This window comes from Bemisia tabaci, chromosome 5 (genome assembly GCF_918797505.1).
Source record: "Bemisia tabaci chromosome 5, PGI_BMITA_v3".
Classification (NCBI taxonomy): Eukaryota; Metazoa; Arthropoda; class Insecta; order Hemiptera; family Aleyrodidae; genus Bemisia; species Bemisia tabaci.
Window position 1 is genome coordinate 15144503 of NC_092797.1, and position 16802 is coordinate 15161304.

Consider the following 16802-nt stretch of genomic DNA (forward strand, 5'->3'; position numbering starts at 1 on the left):
TTATGTTTATGTTTATATTCAAAATGTAAACATAAACATAACCCCAAAAAAATTTGAAAACGTGGTGTGAAGCCGTGCGCCGTTTCATTTTCATCATTTTATCTAATCGGAATTGATTTGTTCTTCTATGCTCTTTTAACTTTTGCAAAGAAAATTAACAAACTTCGTTGCTCTTAAATATCTATGCGTATCAAGTATGAGCGAATTCAACTTTGAAAGATTCATGTGTAAATTGTGCTGCTGGATCAGGTTGTTCTGCTATTGTCAGGCTTTCAATTTTTAAGTCTCATCTACCATGGACCTGATATCAGACCAAGGACTGCGTGTTGATGGAAGACGAGCTGGTGAACTTCGCAGAATTAGATGCAAATTGGGTGTCTATGACCAACCTGACGGTAGTGCATACTTGGAACAGGGGCATACGAAAGTGCTAGCCGCTGTGTATGGACCCCATCAAGTGAGCAGTTTCTTTATTTTTAGTACGTAAATAGATGTGTAAGATATCAGGTGGTTGTGTTTGCCCCTGTTAAGAAAAGCATGGAGTAACGAAAGATTCAGTGACTGCTCTGAAAGCCTAGGTTGCTACAAGATGTCATTGGCCCACGAGGCTAAAATTAAGCTGCGTTGTCAAAGTAAACTGTTGGGGACCGTTGGGTAACAGAATTACCCAATTCCAAACGCTCGGTGTTGTTCGACTCCGTTTGGATTGCCCGATGTCCTGAACTGTGAACCAAACGGAAGTCAACAAGTCATCGGTCTCAGGAGGTAGTTGAGAGTGTTGAGCTAACCTGTAAATGTAATTGTGCATGTGGTGTCACACTCAAAACACAACAGTTTTTAGTCAACAGAGACGACTGACAACGCGTTTCCCAACAGGTAAGTCAACGGTCACGTGATATCCGTTAGCGTTGAGCAGCCCAACGCAAGCTGAAAGTTTACTTCGACAACGCACCTTTCGATGACTGATCCCTGGTTCCTGGTTTTCAGGCTGTGATGCAGAAGATCCAGTCCCCCTCTTTAAATGAGCCCAAAGGCAAATATAACCATGCGAATCCCAACACAATATAATAGAAATGCCTTGGGCGTGTATGTACAGACTGTTCGACTAAATATTTCCTTCAACTGCATTTCAGCATTTGCTGAAATCTTTAGCATAGTTGAGCAGAAGGGCTGCATTTGCAGTAAATTTGCAAGGGAGGGTCCACTTTAACATCTCTTGTAACTATCTGTAACAGTGGTGTCAGACAATGACAGAAACTTGTTGTCCTAAAAAATTTTTCTGAATGTTACTTGAGATAATAAATCTTAATTTCACATTTTCTACCGGTAATTATTGAAGGAAACCTGTCAAACTTTTTTCTTTTTTCCAGATTCGTGGGAGCCGTACGAAAGCATTACAAGATTCTGTGGTTATTAACTGTCAGTATAGTATGGCTACCTTCAGTACAGGAGAGCGGAAAAAGAGGCCTCGAGGTGATCGCAGATCTACTGAAATGACAATGTTACTGAAACAAGCTGTCTCTGCCGTCATCAAAGCAGAGCTCTATCCACGATCTCAAATTGATGTTTTCCTGGAGGTAGGTAAAACAAACTTTCAAATTTCCTCCATGAAGGATTTGAGCCAGTATTCTTTCAGTCATAATTTTCACAGCAGCAATCAACCCATTCGCCTCATTTGTCGAGTATACTCGTCAGCGCGCGCCTGGGACATAGCTCAGTTGACGCGTTGATTCGCGCCATCTGTCAGTGGTGCTACGTAATTGTTTTGGTCGTGTTTTATTTGTTTTTTCGATAGATGGCATCTGAAGTGTAGCAATGCTTACGGATGGCGCGAGTAACACATCAGCTGAGATATGTCGTAGGTGTGCGTTGACGAGTACACTCGTCATATGAGGCAAACGGGTTAAACCAAGACTCACAAGAAGAGCAAAAGCTTAGAAATTCCCAAGCCATGCTAATATATTTTGAAAATTTGAACAGAAAGTCAGGCTCTACATATACCGTTCATAGCAAACCTCAGTACCTGCCTGACATTTTGTATATCTTCTACTTCTTTTCTTCAGGTTTTACAAGCAGATGGTGGGAACTATTGTGCTTGTGTAAATGCAGCAACTTTGGCACTAATAGATGCTGGAATTCCTCTACGCGAGTACGTAGTTGCATGCACTGCCAGTTTAGCAAATGGAAAAGTGCCCCTTGTCGATATCAGTCATTTAGAAGAAACGATGGGTGGACCCAATTTAACAGTTGCAGCCCTTCCCTTATCAGGACAGGTATTTTCAACATTTTCATATTTTAAATCGTAACCTCTTCCTTAACAGTAAATTTCCAAAAAATCGTCAGGAGATTTCTGTGGTCTTCAAAAAATGTATTATCATACCAAAACCTTTTATCTTTGATATGAAAATAGGTGGAGCCCATTTTCTTTGCCCACTAAAGGTTTGGATTGTTTGCAAAAGAAAGGGGAAGACTCTTGTAAAATCTATGTTTATTTGAGTTATAATGGACCACTTGCAGGGGTACTTGAAGAATTGAACTTTTTTAAGACATGTCTCCTCATAGAAATTTCTAGCAGAAAACATTAAATGTACTAAAAACTTCTCAAATACTCCTGTCAGTTATAAATTTGCATTAATCGTTTACGTTAGAATCAGTGTATTCAAACTGTCTGCTTTAGAAAAAACCAAAATTAACACAGGTCAAATCGTCATCTTCCAGGCAAAGTATCACAAGCGCCATGCGACGTTTAAAGATTTCTGCCGCCATTTTATTTCTTTACCGAGAAATTGTTGGTTGAATCTGTTTGGAAATTTCACTAAATTTTATCGGCAGCACAAAGAAAATTCAGTAAAATTTTCGGACAGCTTCGTTGAACAATTTCTCTGTAAAAAAATAAAATGGCAGCGGAAATTTTTAAACGTTGCATGGCGCTTGTGATACTTTGCCTGGAAGGTGACAAAATGAGGAATCGACCGGAATTTTATCCCATTTTTGCAAAAAATTAGTTTTTGTTTCAACTCAATTTTGCCCCCTCTCTAATTTGTAAAACTTATGCACCGCCTGGCAAGGCAAATTCAGTGTACAAAAAAAGTTATACCATCATGAAACATACAGAAGTCAGCTAAATGCTCAACTTGACGCCAGTAGAATTGGGTTTCCATGTAACAGGCACCTCCAATTGATGTACCCAAAAAACGCTATTTTGTTCCTAAGGAGCATAATTTGGAAATTTTTCATGTATTTACTTCTTTCTAAGTGAAATTTTAATGAAAAAAAATGTTCTGAGATCCCTAATTTCATACCCTATCCAGCGGTCCATTAGAGGGCAAAATTGAAAGGAAGACAATCAATACTAGTTTATGAGCTATAGTAACCTCTTGATCAAAGTAGTGATGAAATTTTCAGCAAAAATACTTACATAGAGCCTTAAGGCAAAGTTCCTGCCCCGGCCATTATCCCTTAATCATTTCCACCAACTTTCATAGTTGTGAAGATTTTTTGTTAGACGAATTGGGTTTTAATTTGCACATAGATTCTATCGAATATCCCATGCTAAGCTCTTGTCCAAGAATTTATATTTGCAAGTGAATTAGGATTAATAACAAGTGAAATTTTGGTTCCAGATTGCTGTGATGGAAATGTCCCAACGGTTTCACATTGATCATTTGGAAGAAGTAACGCAATTAGCTCTGCAAGGTTGTAGGGATATCTATAAAATTCTAGACAAAGCTGTAAAAGAGCATCTCTTAGAAACAGGAGATTTTTTCCCACAGTTAGAATCAAATTGAGCTCACTTATATTCCTCAGTGTTTCGCACTTATTTGAATGGGTCGGTTGCCTGTGTCTTGAAATCAAGTTTCGATAATTCACATTCTTTGAGCAGCGAAAAATAGTAAAATTTGTTGCAACATTAAAATCTTTACCTTGCATTGACGGAGATAACACCCATTGAAAAACACATCAAATCATGCCATCCACTGCATTATTACAACCCAGGATTTCTTGCACTACAGCCTAGTCAAATACATGTCCTTGGGGAGCAGTTAGGGTATAGGAGAACATCATTGCTCTGTGAAACCAAAATGAGAGGAACTGTGGCTCATACCAATGCGATGGATGACACCCTTATGTAGGAGTATGAAATCATGAATCTTGGTTTTTATAAGGCAATACGTTGGTTAAATTACAATTTAAAAATTTAATAATTGGACTATCTAAAGTTTCAACTGTCAGAGAAATCGGATTTTAGCATGACCGCTTGTCTACTAATTTGTAAGTATTATATCCATCACAAGATTGCGTAAAAAGAAAAAAAAATTCTACCGCTCCCTAAGAGACAATAAAAAAAAAAAAAAAATCATCGGATGTAGTCATAATGCTATTTTTTTCTTAGGTTTCCATCTCGCATTTTCCTAACTAATGTATTTACATCTAATGAGAACTGAGAGTCAAATAAAACTTCTCTTACCCGTTGATTTGTACTCTTCTTATTCTACTCAATTTTCCTAGAGCCATCTTCTCAGGTGCAGAGGTACTAATACATCTCATCAGCAATTTTAACAGATTATTTTAGGCATACCCAAGTAAATTGAAACATGAAAGCAAAAACTGAGTTATTTAGCCGCTCAACTGATGAAAAATTAGAGACCAAGATTTTTTGGTGCCTAAGTGCTTGTTTTTTTCTCATACTCTTCAATGATGCCAGCATTCACTTAGAGCTGTGGCTATGCTGTAATAACTAAAAAGCAGCAAGGTTTGACTCTCAACCTACTATGTACTGATATGAGAGAAATGATTTGGTGGATATCAACCATGAAACTTCCAAACTACATATCTCGGTTTGCAACTTTGCTGACCTCCCATCATACTCTATTTTTTAAGTGGAAAACTATGCAATGACAATTCTTGAGAACCTCCGTGATTTTTCTTCTCCAAGCAAGGAAAATTCTGTGATACATGGTTTGGGAGTTTCTCCATTGATATCTACTATTTGAGTAGTACAATAGACTCTCTTTTCGTCTCTCTAATTTCTCCGCAACTCAATATCAATTAAAGGAAGTTTAATTCAAGAAAACCCTAAGCTGCATCACCAGATTATGTTCACCTTTTTTTTTCTCTCTTCTTCCAAAAATCAACATTAATTTTGTAAAAATTATCATTTTGTAAAGGTCCTAGTAAGAGACTGTCAAATACATAGTTCTATGATTTAATAACACTGAATTGAGTTAAATTCATCCCAAATTATGGCAATAATTGGCCTCAGAGCACTCATTCCATCAGTGTTTTCCCCAAAAATCTTCAAAACTTTTTGGACCAATAACGATTTCTGGAAACTCTGATCTAGCATATTATTAATTCATTTCAATCAAAGTTGCATAACTTTTAATCTTTGTAAATGGAGTTGTATGAAGAGTTTTTAAATGAGGACTAATTTTGATTCCGAAAATATGTTGCATTTGAAAAATCCAGCTCAGCGGACGAAATTAAAGTACATGAAATTCTAATAGATCAGCTTTCTGACAGAATTATACATTTACCTGAATCTGAAAGAATGAAATATTATGAACGCAAAAATGTATCTCCTATGGCAAATAGACTAAAAGCTGATGACTAGTTACAACACATCATCTAAATGACTCGTCAGGAGTTTTTGAAGGAAAAATTAAACATTATCCAACAGCCATCCCTGAACAATATTTTCAGTTGGGTGACCGTTCAATTGATGACGTTGCAAGGTTTCAAATAAGAAAGAAATTGCTTTCAAGTAATACATTCAAATAATTTTGATTTCTTTATTCTTAAGAGCCTCTTGTCACTTCCTGCTGTCCAAAACCAGCTTCATTTTGGCGTCAAAATACATGTAACTGGATGCACCTCAAAATTATTTAGAATCGATTCTTTTTTTTTTTTTTTTTTTTTGAAGAAGGTGAAATTGAAAAATTTTTCTCACATTTCCCATTATCTTTTAAGTCGAAATGGTGAGAGAGGAGGTCTGAGAAATCCCCCCCCCCCCTCCCCCCAGGTAATCCCCTGCGGTAGGGGCGTCAACCGAAGTTTATCTCAGGGCACTAAAAACTTCACTACTTCAGTCAGGCCCTGATTTTTGTACGAGAAGTTGGTGGGGAGGTTTGATGGAAACCAATACTATTTTCACATGGAGAGGTTTTTAGGACAACATTGTCTGTCGCGTCCAAAAAATAATATTTTTCGTGTCAAGGGCGGCGGACTTCCAGTAGCCGTAGCGCCTCTGTCTTCGCCCCCTCCCCCCTCTTTCCAGAGAGTGGCGTCCACGTGATGACAAGGTTTTTTATCCTTATGACAAATCTGAGCTGTGGAAATCTGTGGCAATTCAGTATGATTCAGTACCGCAGGAGTTTTGTAGATGAGTCAAAAAACCGGACTACCTCACATGGAATTATTAAAATTATTAATGATAAGTATGAGCACTTCTGAATTTTCGCAAGTACCCCACCCCTCCACTCATTAGTCTATTCTTGCGTACGTACGTAAGTACCTTGCTCTCTCATTGGCTGAAATTTCATCATGACGTCATCCAGTCATCGTTCTAAATTTCAAGGACAAATACGAAACAACGCCAGCCGCCAGCGAAACGAAACGCCATATTGCGTCATTTTCATTGAAATGTGTCTTGCCATTTCAGAATTGTCAAGTGTTTCTGTGTTACTATAGCGGCTTTTTATTCCTCCGAGTGTTTTCTTCGCCTTGGGATCATTTATCTTCACTTATTATCATCTGGTAAGTTTCGAAGAGCAGAAATTTTATCATCGGCGTCTCTATTTTATTTTAAATATTCGTTGGTCTTTTGTTTATCCATGCTCTACCCTACGACTTAAAATTATTGTTGAAGGATTTTAATGGATTCCTTGTCTGTGGACCCTCGGTCGATTATCAGTTTATATTATCCGCCTAGTTAACTGAGACTTCTACGTTGTAAGTAATGTTAGGTAATTTTATTGACGTTGTTCTGTAAGGATCCTTCCTATGTAACTCCTCGCCAGCCGGTAGTCAGAACCTGAAACTATTGATTTCAGTATCCAAATGTAATCTCACATTATTCTGATGAAATTTTTGACTTTTGAACTTTGATTCAGTTACCTGCTGTCACTGAAATTTTGTGTCTTTAACAGCCCAAATTGGTGTCATGGATGCATGTTTAGTGTAAGTATCGTGTCATAACCTATACAAACCTGCTGATCCGCACTACTTGCGCCTCTCCTCTCAGGGTGGGAGCACATGACCTCCCAAGCGCTAGGAGAATTCAGAGGTTTTATTGAGCTCAGCAATTGGATTTTTTTCTGCCTCTCTCTAAGACAACTAAACTACTTGATGACCTCCAGAGGCTACATCGTCTTTGTTAGAATATTAGAGTCCACGTCTCATAAGTTTACGCACTTTTAGACTGTGACAGAAGATTGTCTGATGTCATTCCTACATGTAAAGTAAACGCAGGAAGCAAGATGGCAGATTTTCTGCTGCAATTTGAGAGTGTGTAAACTTATTAGGCTTGGACTCCAGGCCCTTTCTGGTCTAAGTGCTTGGCCTGTGGATGATACTGAAGGAACTGAACCATCAAGACTTTTAGCAATTTTATTCTAAATTAGGACACAGCAGGTAGATGACAATGGTAGCAAGGTGGAGAAATGGTGCTGGGTGCACACCATTTCTCGGGGAAAACAAGCTAAGAAGTCCCAAAAATTATAATTAGAGTCAAAAATACATTTTTTTAACTCTACTGAGTACCAATACAAAACTGAGGGGGAGAGTGTTCAGCTCAGGCAGTTTTCATTAGAATTTTAAGTTGAGGTTACGCCGAGAGATCCATACCGGTTTGGGTCTTTTTGAACCTCATCAGTAGATCACACTCGTCAGTGAACCCAACTTACCATCCCGCAAAATCAAAAAAAAAAAAGAAATTTAAATTTACTGAACAAAAATAAAAAAAATTTATTTTCAACACTAATTATAATTTTTGTAACTTCTTATTGGCTTTGTTTTCCCCGTGAAATGGTGTGGACCCAGCACCATTTCCCCAATTTGTTACATACATTTCAGACCACTTCTTAGTGTTTTTTTTCTCATTGACAGTGGTAGTATGGCAGGTCGTTGACTTCAGAAACTTGAGGTGCGAGAGAGTGAGTTTATTTTGGCAAGGAAGGTTTAAAATTCAAAAGACATTGATTTGTCTTTTATTTGAAGTATTTTAAATGTTCATATGGTGTTTTGTACCTAGTACATCATGGCTTGGTCAAACCGGTCTGTGACATATTTCATCAATTCTGTAAAGAATTCAAGGTTAATCTAAAAATTGCAAATTTTGAATTCAAGTCACAAGAATGAATTCAGCATATTCGTACAAGTCACAATATTTCGTTTTAGAGGAAGAAGCATTCAGTATGAGTTTCATGAGGATACTTGAGTTTTTTCAGCTGGAATGTATCATACTTTCTACCATCTTGCTTTAAAATAACTGATAGAAATTTTTCATGACTTCTTTCTTAGTAAAATGTAACGGAGCATGGTTTCGCCTTTGCTATTACTTCTGTTTCTCTTGTATGGTGCCAAGTTTCATGCTGTGATTTTGTTTTTCCAGAACTTTGAGACATCATGTCTCCAAGGAACAAAGAGGGCTCCGGGAGCCGGTGTGCCACCAAACGCAAGTCAGTTGATCAGGATCCCCATCCTGCAGATCTCGAGAGCAGTGAAGATGAGTACCGAAAGAAAAGAGATAGAAATAATCAGGTATGAAGCTCATTCTTTGTCTCTAACCAGCAGACTTGTCTTAAACTGTTTATCAATTACACCAAAGGAACAAAACCTCACAATACTGTGTAAAGTTTCTGACCATTGAAAACTTCTAGTTTCCTTTTTCAAAGTCCATGTTTGTAACAGTTTTGAGAAGAGCCAAGGGCTACCTTTGGGTACTTAACAACAAAATGAAGACCTGTCATGAGTAAGCAGAAAACGCCCGATTTCTCGATTTACTGTTCAGAGCTGGGCTTGACAAAATAAGCCTGCTAAGCAAATTTTAACGCACAAATGAGTGTTTTCAGTTTCAAGGCTTGAAATTTTCACCAAGGGTTCCAGATACTATGGCTTACATACTGTTATTCAGCATTCTATCGATTGCTTTTGCCCACATGCATTGATGTGTGATGCTTTAAGAAGCAACAAGTACATAGTGAAAAATGTCCTCTCGCATTTTTTTTTTTTTTTTTTTTGTATATCACAGTGCCAGTGATTAGTGCTGATTAAGGCTTCAAAGAACTTATAATTCAGTACCTATACAAGTAGCAGTACCTATAAATTTATAATTTATTTTTCATTTTCTAATGTTAATGAGTCCTATTTTGTAATTTTTCAGGCTGTGAAGAAAAGTCGTGTAAAGAGTCGTTTGCGGACTCAAGAAACATTACAGCGGGTGCAAGAGTTGAAAAGTGAAAACGACATGCTGGAAGAAAAAATCAAGCTACTTAGTAAGGAGCTAGGATTCTTGAAAGATCTTTTCCTAGCACATGCAGGTATGTTGAAGTATTTTTCAAATTGTTGGCTAATTTAAATACTCCAGAAAAGAATTTGATGCAAAATAATCATTATTCCCCTGTCTGATTATTGTTAATTTTTGGTGTTTTGAAAGAATATACCAAGGAGCATCTTCTCCTACTATTTTGCCTTCTCAAAAAAATCTGGTCAGTGGGTGGGGTTTCAAAGTTGAAAAACCAGTCAGAGACTTTGCCTCATAACCTTTTAAGAAATCAAGATATTGATTTGCAGTTTGCTCAGACGACTCTCCAATTATATAAGATTTCAAACAAGGATACATGTGCATACTTATCTTGATGAAAATTTAAGAAAATTCAACCGATTCCAATTTAGACTACATTATTTCCTCATGTTGAGGAGAACTTTGAAAATGTACCATTTTTTATTTTTACCAAAATATGATTTAATTTCTGGGGGAGGGGCTCCAAACCTCTCTGGAGGATTTTCACAAAAAATCAGGTATGGTTTCTGTACAAATGCCAATCATAATTTCTCTACCACAACCTCTGAATCATGGATTGTTAATTAGAATCATGATCAAAAAACTATAGCCTATAGGGAACTGCTCAACGGAGATGCCAGAAATGCCCTATGGGCGCATGTAAATGTGAGAACTGTAGGAAGGCTTTAAGAACATGAAATGAGGGAAAATTTTAAGGATCAAAAGTTAAAAAAGAAGGTCATTGGTTGACCATTTTATCGAAAGCTGATAAAAAAAATGTGAAAAGCTGGCAGGTGGGTGCATAAAAATGTGGAAGCTTGAAAGATTCTGCATCTCTGCTGCCAAAGACTGTCATCAACCCACTGGCGCTTATTCAACACTGTACTCTGTAGATACTCCTGAGAAAGCACAATCATCATGGTGATAGGCACTACACAGCTGATTAACAAGAATACTCAAGTTGGAAAACTATTCTACAGCAAGTACCTGTATTAGAGGTATTCAAAAATCAGGTTTAAACCAAAGAAACCCCATGAAGTTTGTATGGAAAAGTCCTATGTAACTGCCCAAGAAGTAGGTAATCTTAGTGTTTGAGCACATGTAAGAAAAGGAAAATTTTACAAAGAGATTTAAAATAGGTTAATGTCCTATCCATCTGAGTTGTAGCTGAATGCTCAGGGTATTTTTTTTATCTTCAAAGACTACCTATAGGAGCAGGGGCCTTAGTCTAGAGGCCAATTTTTCAATTTAGTGATTTTTTAGCTGAGTTTGAAGTTCAAAATCGGGCATCTCAGATTGTGAAGTCAAATTTTCTTGTATTTTTCTGCCCTCTGAAGAATATTCTGTATAAATGTTGTACACCACTATTGGTTTCATTATTGTACTATGTAACAAGACAGCCCACTTCTTGCTGTGCAACAATTACAACTCATTTTTTCAAACTCTTCTAGTGATGTAAACAAAAGTTAACCTGAGAAGCATATGGTTTTTGAAAGCTCTCAATGTAGTTAGCTTTTTTTCGCCAACTGCTGTTCATTTTGCACATTTCATTTCCCCAAGATGTTTGACTCATGAAGATCTTTTATTATTTTACAGGTGCTGCCCACGGTATTAATCTTCAAGAAGTTGATTTAGATGCTTTATTACAAGACAACACTAGCACTCTCCTACAAATTTTTGACAAACCCACCTCATCGACGAAGGATAACAGGTGCTCCTGAAATTCCAGCAAAATTCGGTCTGAAAATGTTTCAGCCAATGTTTCAAAATCAGAAACTAAATCAAGAATCAAGTGAATGTAGGCTAAGTGAAGTGTAACTCGTGTATTTATCCATCTTGTGTCAATGTTAGTCGTTTCAGTGCACTTTTTATGGATCTCTTAGAATGTGTACCACTTAGGCCGATCAATTGTGCAGTGTGTGCAACTCCTTAATGCCAAGTGAATCTATAAATTTGGAACAGGAAGTTACACATTAATCGCCTTGGATTTTCTAGTTTAGTATGAATTGGTAGATCTCCTTTTGTATTTCTTTTGATGGGCCTTTGAACTTAATCTGCTGCATCAGCCTTTTTTTCCCCCCTCTTAAAATTCCTCTCTCCAGGCATCCTTGTGATTGACCATTAAAGAGGAAAGCTGAAAATAATGCAGGGAGAGCTACATTAAATATGTAGCAGGTTCCAAGTATATTTATTTTTGATGGAACTGTTGCTGACGGCCAAACCTCAGTAATTTTTTTTCTTTTGTATAATACATCAATAGCACTAGTAGCACTGTGTAGACCGAAGTCCATAGTGTGGTGTCCACCAAGAAAAATAAGCAGATGTTCAAATAGATGCAATTAGTCTGTAATGCGTAAGAACATTGATTTTAAGATCGTGCTGCCAAAAGTTTCTGTATTCATAGGGTAGAAACATTGCAGATTGAAAAATTCTAATCTAAGACCAATCCACGTAGGTCAGTCATTCCCATAGAAAAGTTTTGAGATCCCTCTGTGCATTGGCGTTGGGAAGTTTAAATGCAATGCATGAGATGTGTGGGAGAAGTCAATTCTACATCATACATTTGTTGGCTGAGTGAAGGTCATCCAGGGAAATGGGCCTCAATAAGATGCGTAATGATTGACCTATGTGGATTGATGTTGTTCCAATTTTTGCATCAATCCAATCATTTTGTAAAATATATTTAACTAGTTTTCTCATTTATTCATACTTTAATCGTTAATGAAGGACACTGTCCAAATTTGGGCACTTCTTTCAAATTAATGGTGCTCCTTACTTTTTAGGAGGCTTGAGACTTATAGGAGATTGAATGGATTTCATCCATGCTTGTCGTATATACGTAGGCTCTTTTCCTTTGAAATTGTGCAGATTTTTGGCATAAGTAAATAATTTTGTTGTTATTCTGTCTCAGTTGTTATAGAGAAATTTTTGAATGTCCTAGTAAAACTCTTTTTTTTTCTTTTTTCTTTTTTAAAAAAAATTTCAGTAGAATTCATGTTGATGTTAATGAAAAAATTTGAAAACTGATTTTTTTTCTCATGTAAATGTTGCTTATTTCATTCATGTTCTATTCAGAGTATTTATCCTAAAATTGATTTGAATTGTGTCTCCCGTAGGTGATAAATACTGAAGAGCAACAGGTTTTTTCCTTTCTCTTTTTTCTTGTTTTTCTTCCCTCAAATTTTGTAAAGCAGAATCGTAAATTCAGTTTTAAATCAAGTCACAAAGAAGTCATTGAACATGAAAGTTTTAAGTCATCATTTTGTAATTCTTGATTTAAGAGTTTTCTTTCTTTTTTATCACCAACCTCTATTACTTGTGAAACTAAAGTGAAGTTATAATTGATTAGGTTGAAACTTTTGAGCATTCAGTGTCCCATGACTAGACAGTAAGTTCCATCTCCATCTACTTTTTGTCTGCTGACATTGGAGGTAAGGAGGGTTAAGTTTAACAATGACACATAGACGCATTATTCCAGAACTTCTTTTAACACAAAATATATTAAATACTTAAGCAGCATTTTCCCACCTTTCATTAATTTGATTGCTGATTGAATTTACATGAGTTACTAGCTCAAAGTGGAATCTTTCTGTCTCGTGTTATCTAAAAAATAAGGTTATCATCATGAAGGAATCTAAATGTTGGACCGTTTTTACAAATTCTATGTGCCATAAGTACTATGTAGTTATCCATATGGTTATTTGGTTTTAGGGGGAGTCAAATATTTTGATTCTATTCCTTACCTCTTCAAACATATTGCAGGAATTTTACCAAGTCGATATTCATCCTAGTTCTCGAAGGTAGTTACTGCTTTTGCCCTCTCACTGAATTTTTTCCCCAGTCTTTTTCATTCTGGTTCGGAAATGTTTTGATATTTAGTTATTTTTGATAAGTGTCTTCATCTTATCATATAATTTACATTTATAACTACATGCATCTAAGTGTAGGGATTCATTTACTTATCTATTTATTTTAGAATGTATGCCTTTATTTATTATTACTTATTACTATTATATAACTATCTTTGGAGCTTGTACTCTGTAAAAAGTCAATTTCACACTGAACTATAGTATATTTCTTTTTTGAGAGTGGTCCAAAGGTCTGCCCAGAAGTTTGTAGTAATTGTAAAATTTCTGCCTGCTGTTATGTTAATTCAATGGAACTTATGCAATGGGTTTTTTTAAAACTCTGTATCTGTCAGAAAACCTTGAATGTTGTAACAGGACGCAGTAGCAGTAATTTTTTTTTATTTTTATTTTTGCATTAAAAGTCTTGAGTCAAGGAACACATGAAAACGAATGAGTAAAATTCTCAAGAGAATACTTCTCTCCGATTTTATTTAATGAAACTCTCTCACGTCAGTCCTCTTAATGTCATAAATTAAAGCTCTAAGCATTTAGCAGTTCAGTGTAATGATTTTGAGGTATTCAAGCTTAGGTTTTACAGGCCTCAGTTTGATAGCTGTGCACGGATCCTTTTCTTTGGAAAACGTTTGGGGATTTCATCAGAAGTCACACATCAAGAGAATTTTTTCTGAATGGAGGAGCGAGATTATTATTGTAAAGTAATCATTGTTTCCAGGGTTAATCTATGTAGTTGAATAGTTTGGAAAGCTTTCCATGCAGAACAGTTTTTTAATGTTAAAATTGCTGCTCAAATGACCAGAAGTAATCACAGTTTTTTATAGATATTCACTATTTGAAAAGTTCAGTAAAATCATTTAGTTTGTTCGAAACATCTGGAGATTTAATTGTGACAGCTAGTTTCTATGAGAATAAGGCGGCAGCTTGATGCACATATTGCTTCATCCCATATTATGTCAGCCCCATCTTGTTAAAATGTCATTTAATTTAGATCTGTGCTTATTTGCTTTGATGTAGAGAGGTGTATTCATTTTTTATTCTTTTATTGCCACTTCCTGTATTTTCTCTGTAAAATACTTTGACCGCTGTACTATTCGTTATAATGGTCTAATAATGCTCATGCACTGTTGTTCCATGTTATCGAAGGAACGCCGCTTCTGCTAATTCTTTTAAGGAATTTGTTTTTAAGTACCAAGTTCCAAGTTTCACATCCTTGTTCTTTGTTACGTTTTATTGAAAAAGTCAAGCCTAAATTATTGTGAAGGAAGTCTTTTGAACTAGTGCAAATTGTGTAAAAATTCAACAGTAACAAATTGTATTTAAATTTTTGACCTTTTTAAAACAGACTTAAGTAAGTTGCCCCTGCTTCTTTTTTGCTGATGTAAATTTTTACCTTCAATTGCCGAATAGGTAGATTTTCATTCAAATGAATACCTAAGAGGCGCCTAAATAAAGCTGCATTTATTTTCTCTGCAAGCTCCTTAATTTTTGTAATCTGATATTATCTTCAATTCTTTATAATATGTGATACTATGACTACGATTTGTATTTTAATGTCTATGAATGTATATACACCCCCAGATTGTCTGTCAACTATAAGTGAAGGGCGAACATTCGTCCTATTACGTTTAAATCCAGTACCTTAATCATTTTAGTAAATATACTAACTAATCTTTAGTCAACAAATTTTTATCTTGAATGCTCTATTAAAGTGGATCATATTGATTTTTCATCATATTTCCTGTTTTTTGTCCATTCTTTAAACTACATACTGTAATTCGATGGGCAAAGTGTGAAACCACATATCTCCTTTTGTAATGTTGCAGACTTCCTGTCATACTTTATTTTTTCTTTGAAAACTTACTCAACTTTATTTCTTGTAAACTTCCCTAATTTTTCTTCTCTGTCTGCAAAATATTTTTCAAGCTCTGAAGTCAGCTTGTTTTTCTTAGTAAAATAAGATAAGAGCCGAAATTTTGAAACATTGCAATAGAGATACATGGTTCTGCACTTCAGCCACTGAAATTAGACTCCTTCAGTCAAAAATTTCAAAGCTTTTGGTAACATTTTCTCTCCCTAAAGTGTACAAATAGATAGCCTCTGTTCGTTTCATCATATAACATCTTCTTCCTTTTTATGAGTACTCAAGAGTAATGCTGATTTTACCTTTCCATAATTTGAAGGTAGCTCAAAGACTTGATCAAAAAAAAAGAGATAGATGCTTTGACTTTGTTTTATTGCCAATAATTAAATGCATCCATTTTCTTGATCTTTTTATCAATTAACAGATGTTGAATAACCTTCTACCGTAGCATTTTTACCATTATTGTAATCAGAGCTAAATTTTTGACACAAAATGAAGGACTCATGAATTTTCCTCAATACGTACACATCATACATTCATAATCCCAAAGGTGTAACTAGCTTAATGTGTTGAAAATAACGCTGTGTATACGGGAGTTCAGTTTACCCGAACCGGAAAGAAGTTGAAAAAGATTTGAGATGAGTGGAAAAAAAGTGCTCTCTTTTGAAAAACTTAAACATGCAAAAGCCCAAGCTATTGCGTATTTATCAAAATAATTTTTTTTGTACAGATCCACCCATTTTTCCATTGAAATTTTGATCTTTAGTCACTTCTTTTTCTACAGGTGACTCTACTTAATTAAGCCCTGACTAGACGTCTCTGCAGGTTGTCTTTGTTAGGTCCTTTCCCTTTAGAAAATTTTAATCTCCTTATTTTTCTCTCATGGTTGGAGTATGGGGATCAATTTGAATTGCCAATTACCTAATTTAAGTTTAGTGTCCATTAACTTGACACCCAAAAGTAGATATTATTATTCACTCCTGGTGACTTATACTTTTTTTACCCCCAAACTTTTGAAAAATGTTGTAATATACAAGCACGTTTGAAGGAGCTCTGTGGGTGACCCTATCAGTTTGAAGTACTTTATTTGTCGTCTTTTAGAAAAATGATCAGTACCTTTACTAATTAATACATTAATGTAGGGTAGAGCCCCAACAAAGAGATGTCGACAACTCAAGTTTAGATGCTTACACAAATTTTGAAGTATTCTCTCCAAAATTAAAAAATAAAATTGATGTAAAAAACATCTTTGATGTGTGATCGTATAAACTGTCGCTCAGGATTCTTGTTTCCTAATTATTTGCACTAATATTTTGTGTGATTCCTCTGTTTTTGTTTTGAAGAATTTACACTTATTCTGGTTAAAAAATTAACTCAAATACTGGATGCTCTCATCTCTCTCAAGACATAAAATAAGCAAGGGAGCTAACGAGCTGAGGTACGTGTTTTTCTCCCTCCAAATTAAGCAAGAGCTGACCCCAAGTCCATATTTGTTCACGATTAAAATCTCACTAGACATGATGTGTACACCTCGCATGTGAGAATTGGAAATTTTGAATTTATCGCATTAGTT

At 35.8% G+C, this 16802-nt stretch overlaps 2 protein-coding genes across 2 annotated transcripts; both read left to right on the plus strand.

Annotated features, from left to right (window-relative positions):
* The first annotated feature begins 72 nt into the window (after positions 1-72).
* Ski6 (exosome complex component Ski6) lies at positions 73-4475 on the plus strand. The gene is made up of 4 exons (XM_019058802.2): positions 73-457; positions 1371-1577; positions 2064-2273; positions 3624-4475. The coding sequence occupies exons 1-4, from the start codon at positions 296-298 to the stop codon at positions 3786-3788; spliced, it is 744 nt and encodes a 247-aa protein (XP_018914347.1). The 5' UTR covers positions 73-295; the 3' UTR covers positions 3789-4475.
* A 2122-nt stretch (positions 4476-6597) lies between these two features.
* On the plus strand, positions 6598-15102 carry Irbp18 (Inverted repeat binding protein 18 kDa). Its single transcript, XM_019058843.2, has 4 exons — positions 6598-6756; positions 8612-8760; positions 9383-9539; positions 11099-15102. Exons 2-4 carry the CDS (start codon positions 8626-8628, stop codon positions 11221-11223), a joined length of 417 nt encoding a protein of 138 aa, XP_018914388.1. The 5' UTR covers positions 6598-6756; positions 8612-8625; the 3' UTR covers positions 11224-15102.
* Positions 15103-16802: the final 1700 nt, after the last annotated feature.

What these genes read in the sequence shown, in the direction of transcription:
- Ski6 (XM_019058802.2), top strand. Translation starts at nt 296, where the DNA reads ATGGACCTGATATCAGACCAAGGACTGCGTGTTGATGGAAGACGAGCT. An exon ending in CTGTGTATGGACCCCATCAA is followed by an intron (nt 458 to 1,370) that starts GTGAGCAGTTTC and finishes TCTTTTTTCCAG; the next exon opens with ATTCGTGGGAGCCGTACGAA. An exon ending in AAATTGATGTTTTCCTGGAG is followed by an intron (nt 1,578 to 2,063) that starts GTAGGTAAAACA and finishes TCTTTTCTTCAG; the next exon opens with GTTTTACAAGCAGATGGTGG.
- Irbp18 (XM_019058843.2), top strand. Translation starts at nt 8,626, where the DNA reads ATGTCTCCAAGGAACAAAGAGGGCTCCGGGAGCCGGTGTGCCACCAAA. An exon ending in AAAGAGATAGAAATAATCAG is followed by an intron (nt 8,761 to 9,382) that starts GTATGAAGCTCA and finishes GTAATTTTTCAG; the next exon opens with GCTGTGAAGAAAAGTCGTGT. An exon ending in TCTTTTCCTAGCACATGCAG is followed by an intron (nt 9,540 to 11,098) that starts GTATGTTGAAGT and finishes ATTATTTTACAG; the next exon opens with GTGCTGCCCACGGTATTAAT.